This window comes from Diuraphis noxia, unplaced genomic scaffold (genome assembly GCF_037042655.1).
Source record: "Diuraphis noxia isolate RWA-SAM2 unplaced genomic scaffold, SU_Dnox_SAM2 contig0003, whole genome shotgun sequence".
Classification (NCBI taxonomy): Eukaryota; Metazoa; Arthropoda; class Insecta; order Hemiptera; family Aphididae; genus Diuraphis; species Diuraphis noxia.
The window spans coordinates 46,837,771-46,860,858 of record NW_028301713.1 but is presented as its reverse complement, the minus strand read 5'-3'; the positions used below and the strand labels follow the sequence as shown (position 1 = coordinate 46,860,858).

General features: G+C 32.5%; 2 protein-coding genes across 5 annotated transcripts in view; both read right to left on the bottom strand.

Annotated features, from left to right (window-relative positions):
- Window positions 1–4,350, bottom strand: part of Tmc (Transmembrane channel-like) — a 77,583-nt gene extending 73,233 nt beyond the window's left edge. For both annotated transcript variants that reach the window (XM_089225004.1, XM_089225002.1), the window contains exon 1: window positions 4,092–4,350. In XM_089225004.1, coding sequence (XP_089081130.1) covers window positions 4,092–4,235 — 144 coding nt within the window. In that variant the 5' untranslated portion in view covers window positions 4,236–4,350. The remainder of the gene's footprint in view (window positions 1–4,091) is intronic.
- Window positions 4,351–11,081: 6,731 nt separating this feature from the next.
- Window positions 11,082–23,088, bottom strand: part of LOC107166518 (carboxyl-terminal PDZ ligand of neuronal nitric oxide synthase protein) — a 52,918-nt gene continuing 40,911 nt past the window's right edge. For 2 of the 3 annotated variants that reach the window (XM_015515215.2, XM_015515217.2), the window contains 5 exons: window positions 20,377–20,605; window positions 14,222–14,394; window positions 13,942–14,151; window positions 13,096–13,218; window positions 11,082–12,454 (listed from right to left, as the gene is read on the bottom strand). In XM_015515215.2, coding sequence (XP_015370701.2) covers window positions 11,705–12,454; window positions 13,096–13,218; window positions 13,942–14,151; window positions 14,222–14,394; window positions 20,377–20,605 — 1,485 coding nt within the window. In that variant the 3' untranslated portion in view covers window positions 11,082–11,704. Of the gene's footprint in view, window positions 12,455–13,095; window positions 13,219–13,941; window positions 14,152–14,221; window positions 14,395–20,376; window positions 20,606–20,803; window positions 21,187–23,088 lie in introns of those variants that run through there. The other variant, XM_015515216.2, reaches the window with a different exon arrangement.

Here is a 23,088-nt window from a genome sequence, read left to right as displayed (position 1 = left end):
CGACACATTTATGTATGTATATGCTGTTCCGTATTAAAAAATTTAAAAAAAAACTTATTTTAGCACCAATTTGACTAAAATGTCCCAATATATCCAATAAACGGAATTCAATCATTATTCATTAAGCAATATTATAGTTTAAATACAAAATTCTATCCAACCCTATAATTATAACGCCATAAAGGTATATAATATTATTATGTCACGCATTCTTAAACTGTCTGAAGTGAATCTACTGCAATCAGGAGAAAAATTATATGACAATATCTTAGACATAAGACGCTTTTAACGTAAACAAAGGCGCCATTCCGCGAACTATTACGATAACGTTGGGATTAAATTCGTTTCAATTCCTGCGATGATTCTAATTGAAACTTGTCAACTCTGTTCCATTCTAAACGAGCGTAGGAGGATAACCTATTATTAATATAGGTACTTCCTCTCAATCGAACCATAATAATATACTAAATAATAATTGCAGTTTTAATTTGTGTAATAATTTATTTAAAAAAAAAAAAAAAAAAACTAGCCACTAGATACACAACATAACACGAACTCCCTAGGATGATTTTATTCGATTTCAATCGCCTAGCAACTCTTTTCTCCTCGTCACATTTGACTCGTAAGACTCGTACAGACATTGTCGCAAGAGCTATTTCATAGAGGTACGTCACACAACAACTACACAAGGTACGTACCGTTATATACGTCACTATAGACGGCGATTGGTCGCAATCGTCTGTCTTTCTGCGTACACCGCGATGTGCATCGTACGCAAAACGCATCACCTGTGCGATGTTCGTCGCGAACATGCCAGCAACGTGCCAGCAATGCGTTTTTTCACGGCGACGATCGCGATCACGGCGCTCGTCGTCGTCGAAACGCGCGCGGTTCCCGTTTCACCTGCAGTTTCCGTTTCACCAGCGGTTCCCGTTTCATCAGCGGTTCCTGTTTCACCGGTTCCCGCGGTTGCCGTCTCACCCGCCAGACGTCACGCGTCAGACGCCCGAGCTGACGTGCTGAAGGCCGTGGACCAATTCGAATCGTTCGTACGGTCAGCGGTGACAAAACAATCGTCAAAACAAAATATCGTCGACCTGCAGGACGGGAGAAGACTACTCGCGGAAAAAGCGGCTACATCTCCGCAACCAGCCGACACGAAAAATGTCAGATCTTTTGGTGGCATCGGGGACATGATGCGCCGGGTCATTGGAAAGTTCAACCACGATTCCGGTCACCGGACGTCGGTCGTTCCCACTTTGATTAACGGCGCCACTACTTGAGCGAACCTTTTCGTATTATTACCAAGTTCAATTTGTATACGCGTGTGAGTGTGTGTGTCGTATAATATAATAATATAATGCGTGTAATGTCACTAAGTGAAGCTAATGTGTTTATATTATATACTCGATTGATCGGCTCGAGATAAGTATATTACGAACACGATAGTCGGTGGCGTTTTTTTATGCGAATGAAAAAAGGCGCCATTTAGCATATTAAAGGATAGTGGCTTAAAAATTTGAAATCGTTGACCATATATATGTATCAACACTACTAACGGAAGTAAGTGTTATGCATAACATGAAAAACAACTTAAAGAAAATTAAGACGATACAATAGCGAGTATTTAAGAAAGGAAGTTTTTGAGGATAGACCAAATCGCGAATAAAAAAGTGGTCACAATACTCATATAGGTAATGCAGGTAGGGTGTATATGTAGAGATTATTATATTATAGATAGGGATAAACAAAATAGTATCTTTAATATCTAACCCACTGCACTTGCATTTAAAAAAGACGAAGGATAAAAGAAGCGGTATCCATTTTTCTGTTAAAATTAGATAACTTGTATATTTTAACCTGCACTGTTAAAGATGAGACACAATACTTTCTTTTACACCATTTTTTTTTTTTTTTTTTAATAATGCAATTTAAATCCTCAACACTAGTTAAGAGTAAATCAAATTAAGACTAAGAAAACTTAAATTTATATTTAGCATCTAAACAAAAAGTTATACTTAAAAACTCAACACAATAAGGAGATAAATATTAGATGTGCCTTCTCACAAGTTCTCCTAAGCGCAATTGCAGGTAACTATAATATTTGACTACTCGACGATAGGTAATATTTAAATACGAGTGAAAAATGTTTACGTTTATTATTGTGAAGAATGATATTTATTTATAGACTGTTTGTGCATAAATATATTGTTAAAAAAAAAATAAATAAAAATTGTGATGTTTAAAAGAAATGTGATTGAACAAAATTTGGTAAAATTAGTCAATTAGCCATTTTTCACAACATTTTTGGTTAAAAAATTATTCAAAATATATGTTATTTTCTTATTATATTAGTTGACTAGATTGCAATTCGTAAAAATAATTACTCTTAAACTTACATCTTTTTGAAACTGAAAAAAATAGGTACTCGTATTTGTATAACAATAACATAGGTATATGTTAGTGGTATATATTAAATATTAATCATGTTCATGTTATCTTACTAAAACGTATACTCACTACCGTATTAAATTTAAATATTGTGTTTCAAATGTGCAAACGACCAACCAAATTTTTTACCCGGATGATGATTTGCAAACAACAAATGCCAATTAAAATAATAATATGATTCAAAACACGATGAATAAGAAGAAATAATCTTTCATAGAATGTCATAAGTTATGACTCATAACTTATAATAATATAAATCTAAATAGTTCATTCAATTTCATATGATTATTTATAATCTATATTAGTACATAACTCAGTATAAACTTTAATATATTTTTTTTTCAATATATTAGATACTTAAATAATACTTGAAAACTACGTTTACTTTTCTTGAATTGTTCTCGCTTTACAAACCGAAATCTGAACATTGAATTTGAAACTCAACTTTTATTGAAAAACTTATTTTATTGAGTTTTATAACATTAAACGCCATTACGATCATGTACACCAGTTGTTTAAATAAACAATGATGATTAATTTCTAGTTAATTCAAGACTTTAATTGAAAGCGAATTTCATAGAACCATTGTCCTAATTAAAACCCCTCATTCAAATTATTTAAATAATTAATATTATTACGATCAGTTAATTAATGATTTTTTTTTCAATTCAACTTAACCTTGACAAAATATAAAACATAAAACTAGTATTTGGTATAGTAATTTGGTTAAAAATTTACAAATTATTCATGAAAAGTAAAATGTTAATTCTTTATAATGACCGTAAGTTGTGTTTATTTATTACATTATACCGGTGGTATTCAATCTATGCGTCGCGGATTCCACTGCGGTAGTTGCAAAGTGAGCCACGTAAAATAACTACAAACCAAAATTGATTTTAATTAAATAATAAAAATTATTTGTATTCATTAAAGCGGTTGTGGAAATTTAAAGTTGAATTTCTATAACACTAATGTCATTATTAGTATTATTATTTATCGTCTGAAACTCCGAATTGTATCCGTCGACAGTTACCGTTGATTAAAAAGTCGCCAATAATTTGGGAGCCATTAAATATTGTGAAGAAAAATAAAAACCGTGAAATTAAAAAGATTTAATGTTGCTATAAATCCATCACCTAAAATGTGTTTCACTTTGAATAGATTGTAATTGGTAGTTTAATATTCTGTTTGTCAGGTACCGATACCGTCACATAAAACGACTATTTGCAATAGGCGGTCCCAGGAATTTAAATCAGGTGCAGCACATTAAATTATAGTATACTCATAGTAGTCATAGTTATGTACGTATATCTCAAATTCCCAATATCATTACCACACATATAAATACATACTTACACACACACAAATAAACATTTTATTCCATTTTTCTACTTGGAATTTTAAATCTTATTTATTTTTATAAACAGTTATGAATAATTATAAATTTTAATAAATTAATATTATTATCTCAACTGATAAAAAAAAAACCTGGATGGCGAATGAAATGTCAGGTGCAGCACAGGCTGCAGTGGCTGCACCCGTAGGACCGCCTATGCTATTTGCGTACATCGCTGATTATAATTATACTATAACAAGTGACAGCACGAAATTTGTTGCTTCCGATTAAAACGACGACGTACCTGCGGAGATAGAACAACCTTGTTGGTCGTCTGCAAAGTCTTGCAAGTCAACGACGGCTCACCATCCGCTCTGACCGAATGGTCCCAGCTGACCGTCCTGCTGCGTCTGCGCGTCTGTTTCTCCGATACTTGGTGAAAGTCCATTACGACGTATGCAATATAGTATATATTTGAATTATGATGATGATGATGATGATGATGATGATGATGATGATGTTAATACAATAACAATATAATATAACGACGTGCGAGACGTGTACGCGTCTCACCGCGAGTGTGCCTATTATGCTATTTTGATTAAACCCCACTGGGTTAGGATATTATACACTTACATAGATTATCGTCATCGTCGTGCAAACACATTGACCTCGCTGTTTAATATGGGGTACTTAAGTTAATTAAAATTATTAAAAAATAATAATAAAAAAATATCCACATAGAAATACGTCAACCACTTGGGGTTGGACAAAAAAACCGAAATATTTCACCCAACAGTGTGTCGGAACTGCCTCCGACGTTTAATTACGCTAAAACGTTTGTATGTGTATATTATGTGTATTTTTGTGTATGTTATATACATAAAAAATAAATTATAGACTCACCAACGGTTATGACTAATACAGCTAAGGTAAGCATGATGGTCGCGTGCTTTTTTCACACCTCAATAACTTGCGAGGTATACAACAATCCTGCATATACGAGTATTATATTGTGCGATACGAGTGCTGATGTCGATATTCCGACGTCATAAAAATATTATTATTATTGCAATATCGGTTTGATCTGTAAAATTGAAAGACTAAATGGCTATATCAATATAATTATATCCTTCTTCGACAGATTGTTTGCCCCGTTGTGACGTAATCATCCATAGATAATGTTTATTATAATGTCGTATACTAAAGTATGTATATATCACTTTTCAAACGTCATTATTTTATTACCAATTCTACGAGTAAATGATTTTATGACGCATCGTGGTTTTATAACACTGAGTATTTTTTTTTATTCAATATTGGTTGTACAATTCTATTGTTATTTGTTTGTGTATACACGAACAAACGTTAAGACAATATTAACTTTTGAGAAAAACCCACGCCCTCGCAAAACCTGAAATACCGATATTTGACAGAGCTAAATAATTGTTGTTGGCGATAAGCTAATATTATTTTTATTATTATTTTTTTTTTTATTATTACTTTAAAGCCTCAACAATAAGGTTATTAGCTTACATATTTAAATATTTCTTCTACATCATGGTACAATTTATAATACATTTTACAATATTACGATATAATTATTTTTGATATTATGTGCAATGTTTCAAAGGAAAAAGAACAAAGAAAAATATAAAATTATATAAGCTAATATGTTACTATTTTAGAGCTTTCATGTGAAAATCTCCGAATTTGAAGACCAATGGCCCTACAGAACACATAATAGTTTTGTTATATTTAAAACAAGAAATGATATTCAACTGTTTTTTAGGTACATGAAAATAAATGATTGTTCACGTTACAATAAATGTAATTAAAGGTATAGGATTAAAATGCTACCTATTATTTTTGATCAGTTAATATATATATAGGTATATGTTATATTTTAATTTTAATATAGTCAAAATATATTTGATGTTCATAAAAATTCGTAACGATAGTTAATTTATGGCATAAAAAAAACAATTAAACAAAATACAATAAATAAATGTCAAATGCAAATTATATACATATAATAGTTACCTAATACCTATCAAATTTCGTTAAACGAGTGTATAAAAAATGACGCAAAAAAACCACAATTTCCATAAAACATTTGTATTTTATACAAGCAAAACCGAATATTGTACAAACAGATAACGCTCCCGTAGATACGTGGGTAGGAGAGAGCAAGGAGAATAAATTTCTCGAGAGTGGTAAACTGAGACCCAAATATTTTACATTACAAAAACTATTTAATTTCAAAAATACTTTATCTTGTTTTGAATAAATCATTTTAATATATCATCCTATTTCAATAGAAAAAAATGCCTTGTTTATTTATATAGGTACAATCTATGTACGACTATGACAATTTTAAGGAAGAGTTGTATCTTTTATTATAGGACCAATTTGTACTTACCTCAATGTCGCAATGAATGGGACGTGTATGTATAGTCAACAAAAGACTATATTTTGTAGTTTCAATTAGTATGTTTTCTAGTATTAACACGTAAAAAAAATATAAATAGATTATTACGTTACATTGACATATTTTGTGGACATTTTTAAGATTTTCTCCATAAAATGTTTTTATTAAAAATGACTTGTATGAAACGTTTAGTACTCTCTTGTCTATTGGGAACCGGTATGTAACAGTTTCATTGAATTCACTCCGTTATTTTTATTTATACTAGGTACCAAGGAGAATAAATAAATAGAGTGTATATCTTTTATCAAAATGTATACGTGTTGATTAAATGGACAAAATCGGTATGTTCCCATGGTTAAATGTTACCCCCCGGGGGGGGGGGGAATCCTTAAATCTATACATTATATACATTATAGGTAAGTTCTAATAAAAATTCACAATCTTTGTATTCACAAAATAAATATGAAAATTCACTAATCTTAAATTGAACCAACTAACAGTAAAACTTTTATTTACACAATATTTTTTTTTCCTTTTAAATTTTTAATACCTACCCATATTATAGAAAATTAAAAAATAAGAGTACCGATTAAAATGTTTGAATATCACGTAAAAAAAAAAAGTATAGAGTTTTAACTCTTGAAAAATCTGGTCAGAATAGCAATCTAATTCTTAGAACTTGAGCGTGAAAAGAGCGTCAACGCTATCAATGATTGGTAATAACAAATTAAGTCCTATCAACAAATAAAATAACTATAATAATGTACCTACTGTATAAAGTGATTAACAACCAAATTAAAAATTGAGATTAATTTAAAAATTACTAGATAGATGTTATAAAATGTAACATTTAAAAACAGAATTATATTCTTCATTTGTTTCATAAAAATATTATAATGCTACCACTTAAAATAATTTAATTCCATTCACACGAGAATATATTGTATAGTTATATTTTGAGAATTTTATTTTTATTTGAAAAATATATTAGAGTCTTCGTTTATTTAGTAGGTATTAATCGGTGAGTGACAATTACTGTATCAGAAGCAGAAAGGTATTTCAGTAAGTTGGTAAATTAACATGGTAAAAATAAAAAAATGATAGAAAACAATTAGTTCACTTTCCCTTTTATTGATGGAAAATACATTGACTTCAAAAATAAATTTTGATTTTATCATAACAGAGTTTTCTGTATTCAAATTACGTAAGGATGTAAAGTAAAATGTTAACTTACATACAAAACATTTAATACTTAAGGGTCAAATTAAAATATACTTATATTTTTTGTTTTTCGCGAAAATGCATAAAATATGTTAATATAATAGCTAAATAAGTGACAAGCAAAATAAAAATTATAGTACAGATAGGTACTAATAATAGTATTAAACAGATGATAATATTATAATAGACATTCATTTTATTTTATTACATAAAACATTTGTCTGTATGTATCTTTAAACCTAAAAACTAACTGATGCTTACGTATAGCAAAATCAAGTACATTTTTCATAAAATATAAATCTGAGGCTATCAATAGTATTTTTAGATACATTTAAAATTACATTCAGCGTTTATATTTCTTGTAAGTCGTATTATATATTTCTTAAAATATGTCTTCGCAGCCAATAAAAAAATTTTAAGAACGTAAACATTTACTAGACAACCGTCAATAAGTTGCACGAAGGAAAAATAACTTTTCTGAAAATATTGATACTAAGCATTGGAGCATAATATATATATATATATATACTATTTAGTATTTACTATATACTATACACTGAAAAATTGTTACGAATTGTTTTGTTTGAAGAAAGAAAACTGAAATAATATTCATCTGGACAAATAAAAAATGTCCCGTATGTTGTTATTCTTCTTTCAAAAATAAAGCTTACATTTTCTTATACTATCACAGCAGGGGATACCCAACAGTAAACATTTATGTTATTATCCGTCCCAACTTATTCCAGTTTCTTTGACAAATGCTTAATGATATATAATATATATATATATATATATATATATATATGGTACTGGTACATATATATATATATATATATGGTACTGGTACATAAGTAAAATTTTATTTTTAATAGCAACATTTAAATAGCAATGGAATAACAATTATTTATTAAAGGCATTTCTCATATTAGACAAGAGGTCCAGTAAAAACAAATTAAGTATTTGTGAATGTTTAAAGATATATCATATAGGGACGTTGATTATGACACAAGTGATCAAGTTTCCTTTAGAAATTGAGCATATAAGTCCGGACAAAGTGAACGGAATCCTTGACCTAATTATTATTTAATGGTAGTTAATTATTTTTTTTTGTACTTGAATGTATAAACTTACATATTAATTTTATAAACATTATTGTAATGGCTTTAAAATAATTCTAGCAATTAGCATACAACAAAAAACAGAATGAAAATAATTACATCATCAATTAGATTTAAACTAATAAATGATATCGAAGTAAAAATGCATTTTTCACAAAAGTATAAATTTACGAAAATTCTTCATTTACATATAAATAAATAGTAATAACGAAACATAATTATAATAAATGTTTTTAAGTATAATAACTTATGTTGTTTATTTGTTATCTAATTTTTCACAATTATAATACACTTATTTTTTCTTATACATGTGTATATTATATTATAAATCAACACGATTTACAAGTTTAACTTTTAAGCTTGGTGCTCTACAAATGTTTGTTTTCCATTATTGTGAAAACAACAGTAAAGCAACCTGCTCTCCGCGACACTAATTCCAACTATATATTAATTAACAATTGTTAATTAATATTAATTGTTCGATCGCGTCTTGATTAAAATAGAACGATATATTATTTAAAGTTAAATAGTTAAGAGTAAAAACAATATAAAACTTATAAGACAAAAAAATAATAATAATACGTTAAACAGAATAAAAATTATATAATATAGTATTAACCGTCATATAGGTATGTCATGTACGATTAGCCCGGATAACAACAAGTAGTCAATTACAATATATTACACAGTATTACAATATAGTAGCAATCATCCTTAGATTTTTAAAATTATCGTCTGAAATTGAATACTTCCTAAAGGAGTGATAGGAATTCAAAACCCCTTTCGTTGGGAAAAATAAATATGACTAGTGAATGTCATGAGCTGTTTTCTTTTAGGGAAAGAATTTTAAGTTTACATAAACAAGAATCAAGGGAATTGACATCACGTTACGGATTCCGAACATAGATGGTCTGCACTCCAGCGCTTTCGTGGAATTGGCTGTCTCGATGTTTAGATGAACGATCGTTAAACATCTAAATCAAATCGAGAGCTCAACTGTCAAAATGTGGTAACTCTCCGGAGTTTTAAGCTGAGGTTAGACCTCCTTTTTGGCTTATTCTTTTGCAACAGGCTGTCGGTGGACTGGTAGTCGTCTAGCGGGTAGTCCACGAACCCGCTCTCAGGTCTGAACAAGGGTAACGCATCCGAATCGGGTTGCAGCTCGAACCATCGAGACAATTTGGAACCAGGACTCAACTATAAGAGAGAAACAAAAATAAAACCAAATAAATAAATTATTAGGCAATATACTTCAATTATATGATTTTATATTATAAGAAAACAACGCCGTTTTAGGATTTAAATCGCGATAAATGGACGTAGCGTATGATTTGTGCCTATACTCGGGCTTTCTTGCTGCAGGATGTTACAAAAAGCATTTTTTAATTTTGTACGCGATAATTCAAGATATATTTGAATGAAAAAAACTTTGCGTAAATTAAATAAAAACAAGAATACGAATGTTTCGAAATTTTTCAATCATTTGAATTCTCACGACTAAAACGTATAGAAACCATATAATGCCAATAAATGGCTTCAACATCGATATTATATGGTATGGCTGTTTAATGAGACAACGGTAATGGGGAAATAAATTGTGTGTTTATGTGCGCTTATGGAAAGAGCGGTATCTAATTAAATAAACTTTTACCTATACTGCAGTTAAGACCGAGAATATTAGGTTTGGAAATTCGGTATTGATTTTTGTTTAAATAAAACACACACACACACACATCACTCTATTTATATTTATGGGCTTACCTCAAGTTAAATAAATATTATCAAATTAAAAAAGTAGATAACTGGAATGCCGTCTGCAGTCAAACAAATACCTAAGTAGGTGGATGTTACCATTTAACAATAATGGTATAAGGTACAATTGAAATTCAAAAACTATAGGCAAATAATATGAACCCTTCATGTTTCGGGTACTTAAATAAAAAAAATACAACAGTACAAATATTCATTATATTTAAAAATAATGTACTTTTCATTTCATATTCATAATTATATACATGGCTTAACATAATGACAACAATACAATTTTATTAAGATTAAAACACTAATAAAATAGTCAGTCTGTCGTAGAGTGCGTATATTACTTTATTTGATAATAGTTTGTACAAACGTTGACGACACATATTATACTAATAACATTATAAAGCCTCGAATACTGTCAACTGATGAACAAAACATTTGTTGAAGCTCATAAGTTATAAACGTCGAGTATTCTGGAAAACATCATATATTATAGCTACAAGTTTGGTGTAATCAGCATTCCAAGCGTCATTTTCAATTTCGTATGCTATATGTAAGACCAAAGTAAATGTACCATGCGTTTTTCATAGCATAGGTAATACTATACAACATTAAATACCGATCGACTTTAAAAAAAAAAAACGTATGGAAATATACACTGATCAGAACCCAGACGTTCCGTCGTATAATATGGTAGGTTTATAGTAAAATAAAATAATATCATATCAACACAACATAATAATTAAATCAAATAATTGATAATTCATTTTTGTATCAAAATATTTTTTATTTTATTTTATATTATAAAAATTCAACAGTCACGAATGCGGTAGGCATAACGAAAAATAGTAATGATAATATATTATTATGATACATAACAAAAACGCAATATCGGTTTCATCGGAATAAAAATAATAATAATAATAATATGATATCTTCGATGACACTACAAAACGTTTTCGCGACCGAATAAATATTATATTATAATTTTGCGTTTGAAGTCTCACGGTCATCATAATATTTATAATATTATTAATGTATTATATATTATAATATACTGTCCCGCGAGAATCGACCGTGCCGATATTCCGTTCATATATACATATTATATGTAAACATACATACATAGTATATACATAAACATACTACATATTATATTATATACATGTACATATACCCAACTTCTTACGTGATCGATAGTAAATGTGAAAACATTGTGGCAATCGAGTGTAAATCCGACCTACACTCAATATGGCTCAATATTGTATGGTTGTACGTAAGGATGGATATGTATGCACACTTATATATTATTATTATAATACATTTTTTATTGCACTCGGCGGATGAACGATAACACATTTACAACGTGCTCGGATTTCCCAGACGGATCTATTTCGTAGTGTGCCGCGCCCAGGTAGTCCTCTGCACTTGGCTCATCAGGTTGCTCTTGTTGGGCACCTTTTCGCTGGTCGACCTCGTTATCGGACCGTTGCCGACCACGGTCGCGTTCTTTTTGCCGACCGCTCTGCCGGCGCCACCGCTCGACGACGACGACACCTTCAGTAACGACTTTTGCAACCTGCCGGGCGGCGGCGGCGACAGCACCGTCAGTTCCGGTGGTTCCGGGTGATGCGGCGACGGCGGTGAAGGTTCGCCGGCGGTCCGGTCGTCCACAACCACCGTCACCTGCCGGTCGTCGGACAACGGTTTGATAATTCCGTCGTTCGTAGTACCGCAACAGTCGACGCCGGACGTGGACCGGCCGGCCACCGGTGACGCCGAGAACGACGGCTGCGGCGACGGTCTGCAGTTGATGAGCGTCGGCGACGTGGACGGCTGCTGCTGGTGAGCGGGCGGGGCGTACAGGTGCGGTTGGTACGCCGCGGGTCGCTGTTGTTGGTACGGTCCCACAGCGGCCGCGTTGTTCGCCGCTATCGTGCCAGTCAGAGACTGGAGCCGCTGCAGCAGCTGCGACTGAAACTGTTGGTCGGCCGTCGGCGCAGGTTGATTAAAGTTGAAGTCGAAGTTCATGGGCATGTGGTACGCCGGGGCCCTGTGCCGGGGAGATGGTGGCGGCAATTCCGGCAGGTAGGACGCCGGCGCCGACGATGGCGTCGGCATGTCGCACATCATTGGATGCTGTAGGTACGCACCAATAACAAAAACAAAAATTACGCTTCATATATTATAATTACGAAATTTGACGCACGTCTGTGCAATATTAACGATAATATAACAATATAGGTAGTCTACGATTAACTAATTTACAACAACAACAATAACAAAACACTATAGTACTATTATATTAATAAAATGTGTTAAAATACAAAACTCAACGTACCGGACGTCCAGGATATCCTGGGCAGGTATTTATTATATATTTTGTCAATTTATCGGAAAAACGGTTATGTACTGCAAACGGCGTGTAGTAGTTATCAGCTGCGTTATAAAAAAACATTGAACCGTGTCAAAAAAACAACAACAACAATAACAAAACATCTGTGACGCATAACAGACAGTTATCGTTTATTATTTAAAATAATATATAGGTAGGTAAACTACACGATTTACTATAATTTTAATAATATACTGTTAGTCGAAAGACGCGCCGCGTGAATGCACGCGTTCTGTTACATTATACACACCCACACAAATCATACGCGCGCGCGTCCAAACGTGTTAGTAGCGTCCAACTGCAAAAACAAATAATTAATAGCGCCGATAATGCATGGCTAGACATTGGCTAAGTGTTGTGACGTCAATCGCGGCGGCGCACTTACCGGTGGAAGCGAATGGTGTTGCAGTTCACTTCTGATCCTTTCCTGATCGTGCAGCAACGACACCAAAGAGGCGATGTGATCCAACAGTTCTTTGTTGTGCACCAAAAGCTGGTGTGTCCTCGCCTGTGAAAAAAAAAGCGCACGCGCAAATAATAAGTTACAAATGGTGTTTTATTATTATTGGTAGGAGTATTAGAAGTAGTGTCATCGTTGAAGCGATGTATGGTCGACCACGTTGGCCAACGTCTAGTCGCGTTAATTATAGCACAGTCGTTCACGCTAATAATGCATTACTATTATTATAATAGACGAGACGAGACCGCCGTACGGAACTACAAATTATCGAATCTTCTTAACTCTACTGACTATATAACACGACTCTATGAGACAAATATTATTATATTCACTAGATAAATATCTATAGATTTTATGAATAATCTATGATTCCCACGTATACCATAAAAAAGGCGTATCAAGTAATAAAATATTATACTATCAATACATAAATAATCATCATGTTATAAAATAATTTAAATAATATGCGAGATACTACTTCTGAAATTACGACATAATATTTTTTCCCTAATGAGTTGTATTTAGTATTAAAATAATATTAGCTTATATCGTCGCGAATTCGGTATTGTTGTTTATATTATAAAACAGAATGTGTTTTGACTTTGGCATGAGATCAGAAAATTAAGAAATTTCGCAAAATTTATTACGATCGTTTGAAACTAATGCCAAAATATTATCAACCGTACATTGAACAACTATTTATGGTGTGAAAACATTATTTTTCGTTTCATTATGCTGTGGTCAACTAATAAAGTGACTGATATTGTGTACCTGAGCTTCCATTCTGGCGGTCGTTTCGGCTGCTAACTGGTCCCTGAGCATGTGAACTTGAGCTACTGCAGCTTGTGTCTGATGCGTTTGCTGGTCTAGTTGCTGACGCAATAATTGCATTTCGTGTTGTACGCTCAAAGAGGACAACGGGACCCCGTCTGCACCTTTTGATGTTTCAGTCATTGGCGAGCTAAATACTTCACTGCCGTTCTACGCGGAATTAGATAAAAATGATAAATTAATAACCAAAACACGTGCAATGTTAATACCGATGGAGTACCATTGGCGAGGAACGTCTGTGTTTGACTGACGAGGCCGATGGTGGTGGAATGATATCTAGTCGTAAAGGTCGTTGTATGTCGCTGGGTCCTCCGTCCCTTCTAGCTCCGTCCAATGATGAAGCAGAATCGTTTCCAACAGATGTTTCTAGTCTACCTTGGTTTTCGAATGTGTCTAGAATTAAAAATAACCGTATGATATAATTTTATAATAATTTAAGTTCCTAACGAGAAAATCCGGTTTAAACAAAACTCTTCATATAGATTAATATTAGGGAAATACGAGTAATATATTTATTAATACACACTACCTTTTCAATAAAATTCATTTTATTTTTGTTTAGGTACATTTATAAAAAATATGTGATCAAAAGTTATTTATTTGTTGTTTTAAGTTTCGATAACCAGGAGCAGTCAAGAGTCAAGCAATTTTATAAAATATCATAATAATAACTAGCCATAAAAATTAAAATGTCATACTGCCGAGTGCCAATATAAAAATAATAATACATTTTGTCACAATGGCCATAAAATTTGTTCGAAAAAAAAAATAATAATAACAACCCATTGTCCCAGTTAGTCTTACGGCTTATCAAACGGGGTATATAGATGTTATAAGCTATACACATTTGGCCTGCACGGCGTAAATCTAAAACATTGCACAACTGAATCAGGTTTTATGTCACAACGATGACGTCGAGTCATATGTGCGGGGCAAGGTGCCAATTAGTTTGACGTCAAATATCTAGGGACTAGAATAGAACAGTTTGCTGCCCACGCGGCGTATAGATTGGGGGAGGAGGCGGAGAGGAAGGAAAAGATCATATCCCGTGCAACTGGCACGGCACTAAAGAAAAAGAAATAATAGTAAAAAGTATAATGTTGTATACGTTTGTATACTGAATTTTTAAAGCCACTGCAGTTGCACGCTATCATTTCGCTGTTATCCGCTCGTTAACCGGCGCAACAGAGGTTCCTTCGCGTCTTTTCCGGTTCACGGTTGGCTCGTGATGATATATAAAAAATATATCATTATTCAAACAACGAATAACTGATAGTTATAACAATGAACACGACATTATGTAACATTGTATAAGAGAACTATCGCGACAATGGATTACGGGATACGTGAAGAAAAAAAAAACTTTTTTCTGATAGCGCGCGTTTACTCGAATCTAAAAACAATATTAATACGCGTTTCAATTCAGTTTAGAAAGTGTGTGCATTTCTGACGACGTAAATAACTTTACGATAACAGCTTATCGACTTTGTAGTATGAGCTTATCAACCTCGTTACTCAATCTGCTTAGTAGAAGTAGACGTTCCAATATGTTAGTATGTTACCGTAAAATCAATTTGAAAACAATTCTAAATGTAAGTCCTGATTAGTTCTGTATAATGCTCTGCATCAATTGTACACTGTAGAATAAAGATGTAAACAAATAGGAGGCAAAGCCGCAAATGGACACCATTTCCTTTCACACACTCAAACACAAACCTGCATTTTTTTCGAATAAACTTATATTAATTCTATAATTAAATTCGTCGTTTTTATCAAAAATATTTTAATAAATAAATAAAATATATGCGATACTTAACAATCAAAACTATTCAAACATAAGTATTTATGTGATATTACAGTGTCGATAAGTTTTAAATAAATGGCCACTCACATAGATTTTCCCCTCAGAGAATATACCTAATTGTAAGCACCACGGATGCGCGTGAAAATTAAAACCGAACGACCCAAAATTATTATTTATAGTCGTCACCAATATGAGATGTACGCATACAGTTTGGAAGAGGGTGAAATTATATATATATATATATATATATATATATTATTATTTATTATATTATACATATTATTTTATGAGACATAACGACTGTGCAAAGGTCGTCAACCTGGATCGACTATTTATTGTTTTAAGTTTTTATTTTGCGAGAGTGTCATTAATGGGTGGCTGCTTTCATCAAACGTAACATGTACTATATAATTTATTGTAAACTCTTTTTATTATTAATATTAATTGTTTTGATATCTTATATACATTCTGTTTCACATTCGATCTGCAAATGACCCAATGCACATGGAACTTGGAAAAAACTCATATTATTTTATAACGCTGTGCCTCAAATAGTTCCGGTCCGGAATGAATACCACTATCACCGCGCATAAATGGCACAGACAAAGTAACAATAAAGGCAGCGATGAAGGTCGTACTTGAGCGAAGAGTAAAATTCCCTCCCCCCGTAATGTTTTCTAAAATAGGTGCTTTTTTACACTTCATACTATTATTTGAATCGAAAATTATTTTGTATTTAGTAAGTATACTTTTTAAATGCATTTAGTTACCTAACCTAACCTATGCAGAGCCCTAATAATATTGATATAAATGTATTATATAACGGTTTCTGCTGTGTACCGTGCTCGTGTTGTACCTGAGCTGATTGTTTTCGTCAGCTTGGGATCAAAGAACCACTGGTACGTTGTAATAAATTAGACGGATATGCCTTAGTGTGGTTTTACAGGAGGCACTTAATACTTTTTATACGCGGTCGATGCCGTCGTTGCAGCTGCGCGAACCCGACTTCGACCCCGCCAAGACTCTATCGAGATCGCACGATTTACCATTATCGTTTTTATATTATTATCGCTGAGCAGCAACAGAAAGAAAACGGCGACGACGACGACAAATCGTCTGTGTTCCATTGGGTCGAGGTCCGAGACCGCATAAGTTGCGCGGGAAAGTGAGGGCCCGTCGTGGAGACGGTTGCGGCGACGGAAACGCACGCGTTTGGCAACAGTCACGAGATTCTTTTACCCCGTGCAGGGCTCGTGACAGACGTCAAATTCTATGAAGGATTTGAGTGTGTGTGTGTGTGTATCCTCAAGTCCGGTAGGTCGGCGGCTGGTAATAGGCCAAAATACATCAAATTCCTCGTGAAAACTATATACAATAATGATATATAATCGTACATCGTATTATTTTGTATTTTTTTTTTTTTACGAAATTCCGTAGCCATTAACGGCCAAACTTTTGCCGATTCACACTAAAAAAAAATCCGGACACCATTGTGAGTACTGTATAGTGTATAGTGTATGCTCGTTTATGATACACTGTCCACAGCCCATCACAACGGTGGTAGATACTGATGTATACGAGAACGAGATTATTAATGTCTCCTCATCATCATGATGAGTCTAGCGGTACGCAAGTTAACAATAATCGCTATTTTTTGCTCGTTTCGATAGCCTACGGTTATAATTTCTAAACAAGGTTGTAAAGCAATTATTGAAATAATTGTAATCAAAGCGATTCTCGACAAGAGTGGCGTAGTATTGTGTGTTATTAATTTGAGCCTGTTTCGGTCAAAGAAATATTAGCCAGTTAAAAACGTAAGAATGACGTGTAGTTTTTAACTTTAAAAAAAAAACTACTATAGTTTTCTACAAAAAAAATGTATGAAAAAAAAAATGTTCGATAAACATCATGACGTAGGTACTTTCAAATCTATTTTCCCTGTAAATATTTTATTTATTAATAGTTTCAATACAACTCGAGTACCGGCAAATCGTCTGTTGAGAGAAAATAGAAATATTTTCATTATACTAAAAAATCATTCTACACTCCAAATATTTGTATACAAACATATTATCCAATATGTGAAAAGAATTTTTTCTACGAATTTTCTTAAGTATATTTTATTTGAAATTCTTATGGTTGTTATTCATTGTTGATAATATAATTCCGTTGCCTGTTTGTCCAAATATTTGAAACTATAATACAAACAAGACAATTTTGTAATTCAAATTCATACTACTTCACGATCGATAACATACATATAGTATCTCTAATTTTTACGCCTCGTAAGTCAAATATTTTTTCTAGAAATTAAAATATAAATATAAATTTCCTTTCAAAAAAAAAAAAAAATATATCTTATCATGCTTATCCCAATGGCCAAGATACCGAGGGTTATTTCTTTAATAAAAAAAAATATATATATACATTTATTTTAATAACTTCATAAATAACATTAGTAATATAAAATGTGTAGGTATATGAGAATTTTCATCAATATTTTTTATGGTTGAAATGTGAATTGTGTTAATAACATAAAATAATATACCATAAAAGCTTTATTTTAAAATATATTTTGTTACAACTCCCATTATATTATATAGTTATCATATTACCCTAATGTTAAAATAAAAGCAATTCGTCCAATGGTGGTTCGACTATAAAGATTAAGACTTAAGAGTAATGAAATATGAGACATCAAATATTTTTAACGATTTGATCACTTGCACATATTGATATTAAATTTTATTTTTATAAAGGCTTACACGTTTGATAATTAATTAGTTAGAAACTGGAGATTGTATATAAAATTACATTTTATCTACGTTTATATTTTTTATCTCTTTGATCGCGAGTGTTAATTAATATTTGTATAGGTACTTCCACTAGTATACATTTTTTGTAAATAAAACAACTATTCAGGGCTCATATATTTCACTGGGCTTTTCCTTTGGTTTAAATATATATTTATAAGTCAGTGAATAAAATTAAAAGGCAATGTTGGAAGTGGATCCCCTACTAGTTTTCATGGTACCAAAAATATTGGAAATCCTACGAACAATGTGCACCACTGTTTAGTACAATAAATAAATTGAAATGTAAAGTAAATTTTAATATTATATACCTATTTATTTATTTTTTTGATTATTATTCAGAAGAAAATTATAGGTAACTTAAAATGGTACAAATTAGACATTAGTATAGCACCTAAAAAATGATTTATTTAAATTAATATCATTACCATTATTATTTTCTTTTTATTATTATTATTATTGGTTTACAGATCACGTTACAATTAAAGCTTTAAAGATTCTGATCTCAGAGGTTTACTCGGTATTGATAAGGACAGTATATTTTTTTTAAGTGAATTAGAATAATACTTACTCATGAAGGTGAAATAGCCTATTCACTACTTTATTATAGATACTAATCTTGCAATGCCCTAAGGTTTTTCATTCTGACATCTTACATTATTCTAGAATCCTTAGGAATGTATGATTATTATTTATCAAACTTTAAATGTTATAAAATCTAATACTACAAATTACAAATGTATTTCCACCTTTTGTAAATTATTCATATGAATAATAAATTTTAACTTTTAGAAAAATTAAAAACATAAAATATCTCAAACTATAACTATAATAATAGTTCCTTATATTATAAATACGTACTTACATATACGTTCAGAGAAAAAACGACGTACCAAACTACTAACGGAATTATTCTATGTATAACTTTTACTAGTTACCTACACTCTTAATGCGATATTATACACGCACTCGTACGTTTATTATTATTTATTAACCGGGAAAGGTATATGTATTAGATAGGTAGTACCATTAAGCACATCTATAGCTAGAGTGAATTATGATCAAAAACTAACAGAATTTTGTATTTATAGAAATGTTTTTACTCATTCGTGTTAATCCATTAATATTTTTAAAACAGTGTATAATCTATAATCTATATTATACTATAAATATCGGGTGTTCCATTCGTTGTGTATAAATACATGTACACAGCAGACGGCGTAAATATTAGAAGGGAAAAGGCGAAACGAACAAAAAGATAAAGAGAACCTATGCTGGAATTGTTTAGGCAATAAATTAACGTATTTCAAGCGCATAGGTCACGTTAAAAATATGTTAAAGGGTAACCAATGCGCATTGGCAAGACGTGTTTACGGTAGAAAGCAACATACTTAGTATATATGTACATTGTATACCCGACTATAGGTGCATATAAGTCGCTCGAGTTACAATTATTTTAAACAGTAGGTATCGTTAAAGACGGTTCTTGTGTAAAGCCTGTTCGTTTAAAAACGAATAACGAACGAACGAGAAAAAAAAGTAGAAACAGACCCGGTAAAACATTTGGATGTTGTCCCAAAACGGAGATCCGGACGTCTAAATTTAACGTGGTGACAATGACAGTTTTCTTGCAAAACGCCGAAAAACCCGTCTGCGTGCAGTTTTTCCAACGTCTCGTAACGATTTGTGCATTTATGTTATTATTATTTATATCGAAATACGTCTAAAACAATGTATTTTCACAATGATCGCTATTACCTCGTTTCGACATGGAACCGTCGTCCGCCTCGTCATCTTCATCGCCCGAATCTTCTCCTCGGGGATCTTCATCGTCTTCGTCGCATTCGTCGTCGTCGTCGTCGTCGTCGCGATGTCTGAACGACGTCCTGTCCTCTTCGTTCCTGTCACCGCCGTCTTCAGACGGATTCACTCTGTGGCACACTTCGAACGCTTGGCCAACCGTCCGCACCACTCGCATCGCTTGGCTCTGAAACACGCACAAGCACGACGTATAATGCATTTTCTAAAAAAAAAAAAACGACAAGAAAAACAAGACCACACTTAAAAAACAAAATGCGTTTAAAGCAATATTGTAACTGTAACAATAATGAACTACATCGGATCGGGGAATAAAGAGATTCGGGAATGAGTGGTATGTCGTCGTCGTCGTCGTCGTCGTTATTACCTGAAGTTCTTCGTCTAGTTCGAATTCATCAGCTCTGTTCAGCACCACCCGAGGCTTGCCCCGAGGCACCACCTCGGGTTCCCGAAACGACAGTTTTTTCCTGGGCACTTGCCGCGGATGTTCCGGGTTCGGCGGCGATGGCGCGTTTACGGTTTTCCTCATGATAACCATGTATCTACGCGTGACGGGCGAGACTTTTTCAGCGTAATACGAAGTTATGATATTATTATGGTGCACGCGCGAGGAACGCCGAAAAAACCTTAATCGCGCGAATACGCGCGCGCGAGTGATTATATTATAATCTTTTTGATTCTCGCCGTAGCGTTCTCGTCGCGAGCGCGCGCGCGCTCATTCTTGTACACTGTTATAGGGTGCGTGCGTGTGCGTCTTACGCGTGCGAACGTGTACGTTGGTCGGCCGTCGCGTCCCGACGCTATCTGACGGCCGGGGGGCCCCCAGACGGACTCCTCCCCCGCCCGACCCGTCCACCGACGAGAGATCCCGCGCGTCAGATCCCTGGCGCTATGCCTAATTACGTTGCCTGTCGGCAATCCGGCGCGCGCCGTGCCTGTTTGTCAATGTCCACATTACTATAATATTATAATAGTATGTATTGCAGTGTACGTATAGGTACTTCATAAACGGATCACACGTATAATATAATATTATGTTGACTTAAGACAGGCAACACTGCGTGCGTGTGCCAGTAAAGTATTCGAAAAGTTAATACTTCATTCATTCGTTTGCATACGAATAGAATGTTGATAATACGGTGTTCGAGACGAGCTATCGAAAGGTATAGATTCTGAGTGGGTAATTATGTTTTTTTTCTACCATTTCTTATTCGTAGCAAAAGTACTAAATACTTTAACTCGAAGAATAAAGATGATTTGTAATGAAACAGGAAAAATTGTTTTTAATATTTTACACTCAATCTTAAAAATAATATCTTAAAAGATTAAATTTTAAGCATTAATAGTTATTATAAATTGAAGAATACAAAGTTATCTTATAATACGTGTTATTTTTAATAATATGCTATGATATACAAATAATTTGTCGACTATGCTTTACAAGACTGGACTACTGGTGTGTGTGGGTGTGTGTGCGCGTTTGTACATGTGTGCGTGTGTGTTATAATAATATGTTATATTAATCATTATTTAATTGGACGTTGTGCTGAATGCGAGATCGCGTCAAAGGACATTCATTTAATTGATACGTGTTTGTTATATTTCACTCAAAATTTATCATTTGCATTGATAAGCCATAGTAAATTTACCGTATTGTTTCGACGATTCTCGGTTAAATTGTATTTCATGCGTAGAACACCAGGAAATAAGAAAATATGAAGTGTTGAATTTACTGCACCCAATGTCCACTAGACCACATAAAATGTATCGTGCATAAACTACTATATTATACTTTATAATAGTAATATGAATACATGATGATTCGTCCGTGGAACCTTACATAATTTATTATACTATTACAGTAACATAGCGGTAATTATATTTGAATGAAGCCAAAGAAAACGACGAAAAATTAAATAACCTTTGTCTCCTATAATTAGTTCACATGATTTTTAATTTGCAGTAGGTACCTATTTTATTTTATACGGATTTAATTTTCAGTGAAATATTGTTTATGGACACATTATTGAGATCAGAATTCTAGAAATTACCTAAATATATTTATAAATCAAGATTTGGTTATATAGCCAATTAAACACATTTTTTGTATTCTTACACTGAATACGATTATACACCTTATTTTTTCCATCTATATTACAATATAGTTTTGGTAGTACTAGTGTTATTGAACTATTTATGAAATATGAAATATTTTTATAGATTTTTATTAAAATAAAAATAATATAGAATGTGAATCTCATAAGTACAAGGTAATTTTATTTTAATGCATAATGCACTATTTTAACTCTTATATTTATTTAAGAATGAATGTAAGTTTTTTTCGAAAATGTAGACCTACTATTTTAAATATGGTATTGAAAAATGTCTCATTGTATTCAACTATAACCTATATGTAATAAAACTGGAACAACAAGTTTTGATTTTTAGTCGATTTATCACAAAAACGCTTAAACTGTTAAGTGATTTTTGACACACATGGTGTAGTTGATATGACAAAGGAGAAAAGTGCACAACGATGCATCAATCAGCAAATGTCACCAAGGTTTTCGTTTCCTTAGGGAAAAATACATATATTACCGAACTATTTTTAACCATCTGTGTTTTGATTATAACCGTTTTTTTTAAACAGTT